The sequence below is a fragment of the Poecile atricapillus genome, chromosome 7 (assembly GCF_030490865.1).
Source record: "Poecile atricapillus isolate bPoeAtr1 chromosome 7, bPoeAtr1.hap1, whole genome shotgun sequence".
In the NCBI taxonomy this organism is placed as follows: domain Eukaryota; kingdom Metazoa; phylum Chordata; class Aves; order Passeriformes; family Paridae; genus Poecile; species Poecile atricapillus.
Window position 1 is genome coordinate 18,640,402 of NC_081255.1, and position 13,186 is coordinate 18,653,587.

General features: G+C 36.3%; 1 protein-coding gene across 3 annotated transcripts in view; it reads right to left on the reverse strand.

Annotated features, from left to right (window-relative positions):
* The window catches only part of PKN2 (protein kinase N2), a 55,213-nt gene that overhangs the window by 16,692 nt on the left and 25,335 nt on the right, over positions 1–13,186 (reverse strand). For all 3 annotated transcript variants that reach the window (XM_058842393.1, XM_058842392.1, XM_058842394.1), the window contains 3 exons: positions 6,290–6,441; positions 1,722–1,839; positions 12–157 (listed from right to left, as the gene is read on the reverse strand). In XM_058842393.1, the coding sequence (XP_058698376.1) occupies positions 12–157; positions 1,722–1,839; positions 6,290–6,441 (416 nt within the window). The remainder of the gene's footprint in view (positions 1–11; positions 158–1,721; positions 1,840–6,289; positions 6,442–13,186) is intronic.

The following is a 13,186-nucleotide window of genomic DNA, read 5'->3' on the forward strand; positions in this document are numbered from 1 at the left end:
TGACAAATTACTTCTGAAAGTGCCTTTCTGTCGGTAACTTTCCCAGATCCAAGTAATTTCATCACATTTTTTGCACCTTCTGCTACAGCATACTCTATCCTAAAATGATGCCGTAATTCTTCCATTCGGAGTTCAAGAGGGCTTATCACAGGTTTTGCTGCAAAGAGATATAAACAAACAACCTTCATTGAAGATAACAACCAGGTTTAATTTCTTTTATATTAACCCCTCCTCCATCTAAACAGAGGGGAGAAGAAAAAGGAAAAAAACCAGGAGAGACACATATTTGGCAGCTCAAAGAGAACCTTGATGTACATCATAAAAATAAAAAGTGATATTTTAAGCATCTGCATTTGAATGAAGAAATAACTGATCAGGGCCTCAATTAAATAAACAGCTTCTACTTCCTGAAAAGCTAGAATTGCTGGAAGATGTGAAAAAAATAATATGTCTTCAGGGCAGTTAAGGGACAAAACTGAAATATCTCAAATATTCAACTGGCAAGGAAGTTTTGGGACTTCAACGCTTCTGAACTACACTGAGAGTATTTATCTTTTACACTGCTCTGTAGCCAAGTAGATCCCTGATCAGTTTCTGGTAATTCCCCTGCTTCATTTGAAATCCCATGGAATCTGGCTCCTGCCAGCACAGAGAAATAAATGTGAGAGATTCCATACACTGCCTTTGCCATTCTAATGTCCACATCTTACAGTGCTTACATGTCCTAAACAGAACATTTCCTGAACATATTCCTCTCTGTTTAAAGCACTAAGAGTAGTAGGAACACAAAAAAACATTTGAAAGCCCTTTCTAGCTTGAATTTCTTTTTCTTTGAAACAAACATAATATACATAATCCATGTGCTAAAATGGGGTGTTAAAAAGTGGTGTGGAGAAACAAACACAGAAACCAAACACTTCACGCACCACAAAACAAAACACACACACATTTTTCATTATCTAGGATATATCCAGGCCCTGACCACAAGCATTGTCATACAATGTCAATATTCAGAAATGCACACAAAGTTCAAGATCTAGAGATATACCCATATGCCTGTAAATTTCTAGCACACTCATGCTATTAGAGCTCAGGAGTAATTTTTTTTTAATTATATGAAGATTTTCAATGAAATGCAAGTTCAAAAATACCTCTGAAATGCAGCATGAGTATTTCAAGCCAGGTCATTTTAATAACACTTTTTTTGTTGCTTTAAGTGTAGCTGTTTAGCCCTCAATCTAGCCTAAATACCTATAAAACCACGAAAAATTCTCCTCCATCTGTCCTACCACTACAAATAATAAGGTCAGTCTATTAAAGTATGACAAGCAGCCCTTGTACTGGCATCAGATTTTTTTTTTTAGCATCATAATATAAAGATTATATGCTTTAAAAAAAAATCACAAATTATAAAGATAAAAGAAAGCATGCACGAAGGGAGAAGGTAGACCACAAAGCAAAAATGGACGGCATAAGGTATAAGAAGGATGATAAAGAGAGATGGTACTTCTCTTCATTACAATGAAGGTATTTTCCTTCACATCATGTTTTTGGCACCCCAAGACACACAAAGTTTTGCCTAGTCTCTGATTAGTTTTGGTCCATGCAAGCTATTATCAATCGTTCCTATTAGAAATTTACGGTAAATCTGTGTGCATATGGGTATATATCTATATGGCATTCTGACATTAATGATTCATATTTCCTTTCTACACCATCACCATTATCAAAAGCCAATTCGTTGGTCTGGACTGCCTGAAGAATCTGCATCCTTATAACTTCAATTTTTGTCTTGCTGTCCTGAAGCATCTGCTGAGCTGTGGCAAGAAGTTTTCGATCCTATTAAAACAAACAGACAAGTTGAAATCATAAACTTCTTCATGGAACAAGACACACTGAAAGTTTCAAAACACACATACTTAGGAACAAGAACTAAATCTATGCATTTCATTTAGTATAGCATTAGGCAAACTAACCACATTAGGATATTAGTGGCAGTTAAGTTAGGACAGAGGCATTGGTTGATTAAAGACTGTAAGCCACTCCCAGGGAAACTGTATGTACTTCAAGGTGAGTAAAGGAGGTATGATCTAGAAACATTACATGTGTAGATTAATATTTTGTAATCTGATAATAAAGAAAGGAGAAGATATTAAGTGCAAAATACCTTCAAAACTATGTAGAATGTCTCAAATTTACTTTGAGTATGATAAAACACTCTTGTAATAGACAAGTTTGCCAGACTAAGCTCACATAAAAGTAGTTGTATTATTTAACTTGAGCTGATTAGCAATATTGAAACTAGAAATATGATGTTGCTTACACAGCACATTAAATCTGCAGTACATTTTTCTGAACAAATGAAAGTTGAAGATTTTTTGCATTAATAATATGGAACAAACAAGGGCTACTTCATTAGCTATTTCATCAGCAACCTAAGTACAGTGCAGTACATTTTAATCTAAATAAACTAAGATAATCAAGTTTCATTTTCAAAAGCAGTGTCATAAGAAGCTGTTTAGAAGAGAACATTCCTAAAGATGAACTTTCATAAACTTCTATGGCTGCCACGTGGCTCTCTCTCTATGTTCTGGGAATTACCAGACAGCTTAAAGGTGATCTGACTTGTAGTAAGAGCAACAACAAAACCAAGATATAAGAAAATTAAGGCAGTGTATTTTCCCTGTCCATGCAGTACCAATCTATCACAGTAATTAACAGCAGTCAGGGCAGATATGTACCACGCTTGTTACAGCCCAAAGGGGATTTTGGTTAACTCGTTTTTGTAGCCAGTCTACAACCTCATTAATAAGTTACTTTCGCATGGACATAGTTAATAATTGTATTTTTAATTTCATAATGAAGTTATCAACTATTTAAGAAGTTAAAGAAATTAAATTCTTCCCCTTGCCATAACCAAGAGAAAGAACTGCAGCGAAGTTCAGATCCCAGAGCTGGAAATACCGGCACCATGAAGCATACTATAGGAAAAATCCATATGCTGAGAAATTTACCTTCACAGAGCTCCTCTATGACCTTGCACTTTCATCTATTACTTATTCAGATATTTTAATGCTGCCCTATGTTCTGCAGGGTAGATACACCAAGATCTACACATAAAAAGACTTTGGTTTCATGGAAAGAAACTGTCCCCCCTCTGCATCCTGTGGTTTCACAACTCTCAATTTTAAGTTTTAGTATTAATCAACATTTCATCAGGGAAACAGCATAGATTTCGTATTTTAAGATTCCATGTTACCTATCCAATTAATGATCACACTGACTTCCCTAAATCAATACTTTCTAAAATACAGATGTGAAATTTTGGAATAATCACTGACTTTAGCAGAGTACAGGATTTAAGAAACAGACTACAAGTCACCCTAAAATCCTGTATTAAACCTTATCCATGCATCTGATCCATCCATTCTGACGTATAAATATGCTGGAAGTGTTTCTTTGTCTGTATTTTCACTTTTATCTTATTTTTGATCTTTCTGCTCTTGATTATCCCTCACAGTCTCTTACTGGAATGGATTTGCTTGCTTAGGACCAACATTAGCCCTTCAATGTGCAGAGTGGAGGCAATCCAGCATTACAGAGATAGCCTTACGTTTTAAAGAGACAGAGCATCACATCCTCAGAATCAAAATGTATGTGTAATGCTCAGCAGCTCTCTTAGTGTTGGAGGCTGAATACAAAGTATTTCAATGCATCTTCTGAGTACAGAAGAACTGACAGTGCCTGTAAAACTGATCTGCAAAGCTGTCATGGGATTTCAGAGAACCTACACACATCCAAGGAAAGATGATCGTTATCTCAGAAATGTTAAAGTCCAAAGAGGTTGAGCTGAATGTTACTGAACCAAGTAAAATACAAATGGAAAAGCTTCCCTTGAGATGATGGCTTTATTAACAGACTGCTTTTTCATTTTTAGAAAACAGATTATAACCTCCCTCCATTAAATTTAGGTATCAAAATAATACAACATATTTGAAATTAGATCATATAGTACACTTGAAGAAAGGTCACACATGAGTTTATATGGTTAAAGACGGTCCTATGACTACTTTTTAAAGAACTACCAGATTAATGGGATTGGATTCAAACTTGAGATTTTCTGCCCATTTTGTCCACACCATCCAGATGCTTGGATTCTTTTAAGCTCTGCTTTTTAAAACATAATCAGCATGCCCAAGCCTACGGTTCAAAGTTGCCAAACTAACTCAGTACTGAGCAGAAAAAAAAAGAAAAAAAAAAGAGAAAAAAAAAAGAGAATGAATACCCACCATTTCCATCCTGTTTTCTGAAGTGGCTGGCAATGCTTTTGTGCTTTCCAGCTTGCTCTCAGCCCAGTTACTATATAGCCCCAATCTGGTTGGCTCATTTAAGCATTTACCAATCGCAGATACAAGATTCAATCATAGATTTTAATTACATGCCTCAATCTAAAGCAAACCAGAATTTATCTTCTCTACCTAGTCTGATCAAAGCCTGCTAACAATGTTTAATATTACAGCCTGAGTGTTTAGTTAAGTTTTTCAGCCTGTTATAAGGTTACTTACCAAGGGTTTATTAGAAACCTAATTAATCTATGTCTTTTGATCCATTTGGGTCAGCTAATTATTAGTTTTAAGTGTACCTGATGTTAAGTACATGGCCCCAGAGGATGCAGACTCCAAGGGTTTCCAGGAGCTGAGGGACTGTGGTGGATGGACAGCATTCCCAGGACTTTAGTCATAATGTGCACTCCAGATATTTCTCCTATTTGCCCCCAGCTAGTACATTACAGGTCACTTGCAGATAAGGCTACCTGGGACAGAAGGAACTTGATGGCACCTCTGGTCCACTGAGTTTAAACCTATTTTCTGGGAGAATGCAGTGCTCCCTGCTAATTTTTCCAGGAATAAGGCAGTCATACAGTAGGCAGGCACAGAGTAATCTGCCTCTCCACCAACACCTAGCCCAAATTCAGTCCAAAACATGAAGTTCCTTTCCAACACTTTATGGTTAAAATCAATAAGTAAAATAAGGGGTAGCAATGTAATTCCTGGATTCCTACTCTTCTAGCCAAACACTTCCTTTTATTAAGTTCACTGACCCAGATGGGTGTTGGCTCAGCTAAGACCTTAAAACATTTTGATTTTGTTTACTGCTGTCTGGACACAAATATATTTAACCAAGCTACTACACACTATTTGTTAGATCTACTCTTGTGTTTCCCCTTAGTCTGAAAATTAATCTCCTTAATGACTTAGTAAAAGTAATTGAAAAGAACAACTTATGAGTAATGAATGAAAGGTGAAGAAGCAGGTAAGTAGAAGATCTTTCCCTCTCTTTTTTCTCATTTGAGAACTATGACTGCCTCATACACAACAAAATGTGTTGTTGGGGTTTTTTTTTTTGTTATTTTCTGGATTTGGTTTTGTTGACTTTTTCATTTTTTTGTTTTCTTTAATTTCTGAAGTTTGGATTGTCTTTCACTTAAGGGATCCTTAGAGTATGATGAATTTTATTATACAGAAAAGAATATGTAATAAGTCAATGCCATTTAGAGGTTAGCAAACACTTTCCCTCCACCTCCTTGGAAAAATTCTGGTGCTATCAAGAGAGAGTGAGTGCAAGTATTTAAAATTCAGATATAATAATAGGTGTGGCTTAATTTTTAATTTCATTTTATTCTATCAGTTGCTACCTCTAGATTACCACACTTCCACGAAAAGAAATTATTTCAATGTGTATTTTATGTGTATATGCATCAATGCAGATTATGGCATCTCTATCAGAATACTATACATCCTACTGAAGCATTTGGCACAGACCTTTTTACTGCTAACTACAACTAGATGACAAGTTCAATACAGGCAATGCTGCCTTTGTTGTAATTATTATCTACAATGATAATTTACAATGTTAAACTAATGGATCTTTTTTTTTTTGAGTGGAGCTAGGAAAAACACCAGATACCAGTCAGTCCTACCAAGCTTTGCTGCTAAGCGAATCCCACATGGTCAAAGATTACTAGATGTACTAAATTTAGTAAGCCGGATTTATTATTTAGGTTGAACTGCATCTGCACAAACCAATAAAACAATCACCTCAGTGGATATCAAACCACAACAAAAAATGTTACAGTAATTTGTAGCAGATTTGACGCAACTGTTTAATAAAAATATAGCCCAAACTAAAAATACTAGAGTTGCATACTGTTTATACATTGTACAGTCACATTACAGCAATGTGAAAACCCACATTCATTTAATGATCTTTAAGCATTCTAAAGCCTTACCTTTGAGGAGCCGTTTGAGTACATCTGTATCATATTTTCTGCTCCCTGTTTTACCTTCAGTTCTATATCTAACTGCTTCTTTAAGGCCATCAATCTGTTGTTTGTAGAAAACCGAGGATCGCTATTTGGAGTATCAGGAGTGCTAGGACAATCTGTGAATTAAAGGTAAGATATAAGCATGCAAAAAAAAACCAGGAAGAAAACAGACAAACCACTCCCCCCAACCCATGTGACACTGTTCTATGAAGTTACAGATTAAACAGAACTAGAACATCATACTTGAGAATTAAGAGTGACCCTCCTGTCCAGAGCTACTTTGCAACAGTACTGCAAATACGCCTTAACATGAAAACCTCCCGACTGTGACTCCTACACATGTCCTAATTCACATGAATCACTTCCGGGAGCGGGCAAACAGGCAGGTTTGCAGCTAAGCCTATTTTTATTTCAAAGGAGATTTAATTCTTCTAGAACATCTTGAGTCAATTTCAAAATGCAGTTTTCCATTAAGCTTTCTTATACTCCCAGTTTTAAAGTGTTTTAACAACAAACTTGGATAATAATATTAGATCCTAATGAGCACTGTCTGAATACAGATTTGAGTAGATCTTCATCCATTTTAGTGTGAATACTGCAGACACTGTTTATGTCAAAATTAAGAACAGGTAAAGTAAGCCTTTTTCTTATTGCAAAGCTGATTTTTTTCTGCTCTGCAGTCATAACAGAAATCTGGGGTAACTGGATATATAGGCAGACAGGTTTAGTGAACAACTGACTGGAAGGAGAAAGCTTTTTCATTCCACAATATTACTGTGTTTGGGTCTCCCTCTTGTTGGATTAATTTCATGGAATGCAAGTTAGTTTTATCAATTAAATTATAAACTCAAACTCCTTAACTTTTTGTAACCAGTCTATCATATGACTTCATATTTCAGCTTCTGCAACACAAACAGTAAACTGAAAATAAAGTGGCCATTGGACTATTTCCAACACATCTGTCCTTAGAGCTATCTTCCCTAACAGTCACAGCGACTTCTCTTCCAACCTTTTGCTAAAAGAGGACAAATTATTTTCACCATAATAATTAAAAAAAAAAAAAAAAAAAAAATTCTTCTACACCAACAACTGAGAGAATACCTTCTCTACAAACAAATGGCATTGGTCTCCTGGAAGACAGTATTTACTGAATGCCAACAGCACAATCTTTTTTCCAATTGCAATAATACTCCTTGTATTAAAACTAGTATGAGGAATCAAGTTCCTGAAAACATAGGCAGTGCACTAGTAACTTACAAATTTTTACTTATGATGTGTCAAGGAGTGATGTCTTATCTGCCATTTCATATTTCTTCTGTAAAAGCTTCTGATAACTACTTTTGGAGATTTAATACATTTTGCTTCCAAGTTTGCTGGGTAATTTCCTCCTAAATTGCAATCTTTGCTGAGGCTACATACAGATTCCACTTAAGGAATTTTAATTTCTTCTCCTGCCAATTCACTCTTCAAGCCACTTACTGCATCCTTGCTACTTAAAGGTAGGACAGAAAATACCAGATGTTAAAAAAAATAAATAATAAAAAAAAAAATCATCTGCATTATGCCTTAGCTGTTTGTCATTGATCCTCTGCTCAATATTTTGGCTTGGTTCCTCTGTGGAACTGCACTTGAACAGCTTTACCTTAAATCTGTTCTTAGTAAAACAAAGATTAACAAAATGCTTTCCTCTAACTTATGTCTTCATTGTCAACTAATCCTCATCGAATAATCTATTCAAAATGAGAGCACACATGAACTTGAAAGTCACAGTGTCAAGTCTCCTTGTAAAGTAGATCCATCATATAAATGAATATGTACTAACTTTAGATATATGATGCAAGCCTCTACCACTTAAAGATCCTGGCCCTCTGATGATCCCTGTGTAGGCTGTGGGGCTCCTGAAGTCTGTTTTCACAGCTTTTAAAGATGTACACAAGCAGCCTTTCTTTGCATTAAAACAACACTCCAGTTGCAAGTTAAGGACTAATTAGAGATACCATGTTTCAGGCTGCCCAGGCAGCTGTTATTATCTGCCTTTGCATGTCTCTTCTGTGAAGGTGTAACCACACCACTTACCTGGGTCGTCTCAAGAGTTGGTCTGCATTTGTGGGTGTAACCTACCCTCTACTACTTAGTTAAAATTGCTGTACTATGGGATTTGTTAGTAACTAATAGCAAAGGAAACTTTTTTGCAATAGGGACTAATTGCTAGGAAGAAGTAATTTTTTGCCTTCAGGCATAGCTCCTCACTAAACTCCCAAACATGGAACGTGTTTCTTAACATACTATGTTTTTGAGAAAAAAAAAATGTTACCAATAGCTTTTCAGAGATGCTTTCCAAGGGACTCCTTCTACCATCCCCCCAACCAACCTCCCCATTACTACTCAGTAAGCAGCTCGAGGCAGCTTCTTATAGAATTCAGATTAATTTTTAAATCAGCCAGACAAACCGGTTCTATTACAGAAAGCATTGACAGTCTTAGCACCAACACTACAAGCTACATCTGCATTAGCTGCTTCCTTTTCTCTTTGCTCTGAAAGGTTGTAATGACTTTGCATGGCTAGTCATCTCAGATTTATTAATGTAAAGCACTTTACATACAGGGTCAAATCTCCTCTGAAGGCAATTAATTATCTTCATAGTACAAATAAGTAATAAATCCATCCAGGTAATTGCAATCAATGGGATTTATGTATATGCCTAAAGTTCAATAAGAGTTAAGTACTAATACCAAATTGATATTTCACTCAAAGTAGGGGCTGGGGCTAGAAGAGATTCTCCAGTTTGCCCCATTTGTTGGTTAATAAGGGCAGTACAAGACTTGCCATTTTGGATACATTCGAGTATAGCTTTGCATTGAACAGCGAGGGCTCTCCTGGGATACAGGTTTGGGCTCCTAGGTACAAATATTCATCTTGACAGTGAGTATCAAGTGAAGTAACAGATGCATTTCAAGTGAACTTCAAGCAAATAGACATCATCTGAACAACTATGAATGCTGTTGATTTACACTAGTGAGTTCTGTGCAGCTTGTTAGCACACATTCAGGCTGCTGGAAGAGCTGCAGTGTTGCTTCCCCAGCACCTGAAATATCCTGTTTTCATAAAAATATACTCATCAGACTTAGAATAAATTAATAGGGATGATTTTTTTTTAATATGTGGATTACAAGAGGACAATGGCAGTTTTCAGTCTGAAATGCTTATCTGAACTTTGATCTTTGCTCTTCTGAAAACCTTTTCAGTTTGAGTTCGCACAGTGCTCACCAGCAAGGACTTCTTGCTTCTAAATTGCCTTTTACCATCATTGCCATCTAAATTGTATTTATAAAGAGTAGTTATGTAACTCTACTCTTCTGAGACTGTTGCTCATTCTTTTGGGATCTCCTCCCCAGATGCTACATATGCTATTTCTTCAGTAAACTCAGTGTGAAATCTAGGATCCCACATAATTTTCTGAATTTGGACTCCCAGATGGTACTGCAGCGTGCTGCTTAAGTACTCAATTAGCAGCAAGTACCCTTTGGTAAATAGTTAATTTTAATCTTATTTGAGGATATTTATTTGCAGTTAGCCTCATCAGTGTTATACCCAACAGAAATACCTGCAATGCATTTAGGCATTGCTGATGGGAGGAAGACAGATGCATTGTCAGGCTTTTCTCAGGGAGTCAGAAGCTTGGATCAGCACTTGAACTAAGTCATCAGTACGTCCAAGGCATCACTCAGCATTTGGCACTCAGAAAACATCCACTGCTAACCTCCTGGAAACTTCTCAAGTTCAATTACCATTAGATAACAGCTAATTTTAACTACTAAAAATGGGACAGGAGATTGTTTCAAATTGCATCAATAGTATTACTCTACACTGAGGTTCCCAAAAGTTGCCATGAAATTCCTATGGGTATGAGATTGTAGGTGGAATCTGCTGTCTAAAAAGTCACTACCTATTGGTTGCTACCTCTACTGGTTTCCAGTAATTGGCCTTATGTGGACACTTTGGTGTCCAAGAGATTAACCTAGTCATTTGTAAGAACAAGGAAATCCCCCAAGCAGTCAGCTAATCATATTCTTGAACAAAATAATTCATTTTCTTTGCAATGCCTGCAGCCAAATTTGATGTAAAGTGGATAGCTTCCATGTCAGTTAGGAGGATGGAAGAAAAGGCATGAACTTGTCTTTGAGTTAATTTTCTCCATGTTTTATCCAGTTTTATCAATTCACTCAAAGGTTTTCCTATCATTTGCACCTCTCTATCCCCCTTAACTTCAGGTCTATGAAACCGACCAATTTCTCAATTTACAGATTTTCTATGTATTACTTATATGTCTAATTAAATCAATAACTTGCTGTAGGTAAGCTATTTCAGTCTTACACCTCCCTGAGTCATATTAGAAACCACAATCTATACTGCTACTTTTTACACAAACAAAAAACCACCAATTTAATCTCTGCTACTGTGTGGAAGCATGTTTTCTAGACACAAAATTTGTTCATCTCTAAAACAGAAGTAATCATCTTCAGGTGACACATTACACCTCAGACTTTCAGCAATAATGGTTGCTATGCTTGTCCTACTCATTTTATGTTGCTGGATTCTGCTTCACTTTTAAGTGTTGACCTACAAATTTTTAAATTCTGCATCCTTGTATGACTAACACACTGCACAAGGGCAGACTTGAGTACGAAGTCCCACTTCTAAAACAAGCTAAGATTCATCAGCAACCCCTATAAGGTAAAATACACCTGTGTTTTGCTAAAAGTTGTTTCTGAATCATATACCTACTGTCAAATCTACCCTCACATGCTGTAATAAAGCTGTTTGACAAACTGCACTTTCTGATCAAAGTTTAGTACCAATTCTTCAAATAATGGTGAGCTTTCAGCTTTAGGCAAACTACCATAAAACCATCTACACTTGCTTGGAATGGAATGTTATTAAAACATACTTTTATACAGTAGATTCATTAATGCTACATTTAATAATTTCAACATGTATTGATTACACTGTGCTGATTACAAAGCAGTTACACTAAAAATTAGTGGCTTGTTAAAAAGTAATAGAAGTTACTGGCCCATACCATAAGCAACAGAAAGAGTCACAATAGCCTGTGTAGCATTTCTCAGTTCTAGATTGGAAGCACTTTACAAACATAAGTTCACACCCACTTTTCAGATACAGGAACAAGGGAAGATTAAATGACTGTTCTAAGTTACCAAAATGGTCTTTCAACCAGTCAACAGAACAGTCAAAAAATCTTTAGAGTTTGGCCTGACAAGTCAAAGGGATCAGCTCAATGAATCTCAATCCTAATTTTGCTACTTAGAATCTGAAAAAACCTACACAGTATATTCCGTTAGACAGGGAAAACCACAGGGCTTTAAAACTGAAAAGTATTAGAGTACACAAAATAAACACAGACCGTGACTCCCACAGCTCTTGAATCTTCTTTACCTTATTTTCAGCATCATGATCTGCACAGTCTAAAAATTTCCCATATATTTCCTTCTCTCTTTAAAATAACTTGTTACTAGGTGACCAGAAGAAGGTCAAACACAAGCTAAAGTGAAAAGCAGTAACAACAGATAACCTCTGGAAACAATGCACTTTTTGGGGGAGCTCCCATATTCACCCGTAAATGGTTATTAAACTCACTGCCTATTTCAGCAAAAGCAAGAATTCCCAAAGTGAGGTATCTGTGACTGAGGTATCTTATGTCAGATGGCACTGACCTTTAGGGTCAATGTACTTCCTTGGTATCATGTGTGTGTCTGAGAATGAGTGTGTGTATGTGTGTATGACTCTGTGTGTGTGTATGAGTGTGTGTGTGTGCGTGTATCCACATGCACACACACAGTTGGCAAGTAATGGCTTTTACATTACCAGCTTTATTTTGCAAAGGCCAAGCTCACCAATACCTTAAGTCAAGCTTAGGACTTCAGTATTAAAAATTAAAACATCACCAAGATGACTTGCAGCCATTAGTCTCAAGCCAGACAACATTTACTGATAGTGTTCTCCCTCCATGAACTACTGACCATGAATGAGAAAGGAAACAATCACTTAAATTACAAGGCAAACATTACAAAAACCTGAAGCACTTCTTGAAGTGTTTTTGTGTTTTGTGTTTGTGAAAACGCAAAACTTTGGAGGGTGGGTGCTTCCAAATCTTTTGTCGAAAGAGCGGTATTAACAGAATTAAAGATTTCTTTTTTTTTTTCCTCGATAAGATTATGCAAAATATTCTGTTAAAATGGGAATTGAATGGGAATATCTGATGTGATATTTTACAGAGAATATAAAGATCTTGACAGAGATCTTTAATATGCAAGTTTTTTCTTGTATATTTCCATGATTAAGACTGCACTGCAATGGAACTTAATAACACAGTCCTAAGAAGTTTATCATGCATCAAAAGCATTAAGAAGCATGTTAAGACCAACCATGATCTTTTATCCTTTGAATCTCTCCTGCATTTCCCAAAACATGCACAATGACAATATTGCTCATCAACTCATTAAGATAAAAATGCTGCACTAGAAGGGAGCATTCCAACAAGAGCATTTCTGTGCTCATCCACTTTTCAAGTTCTACTACTAGATGAATTCTGCAAATTGTATCTGTGCAGATTTCTAATATTTGGTCAATATGCAGTTTGTATGCAATTCTTTTTCTATTCCACTCTTCCTGCTCTTTTAAAAGCCACACTCCTGTAAACACTGGAGCAGCTTTTCATAAACCTTAGCTGACATGGAACAGAATGCTTCATGCCTACCAAAAGCCAATGGCTATCTAGAAACATACACTATTGTATTCATTTCCATTTCATACTGCAACAACCACTTTGCCTTGCTAGTTCCA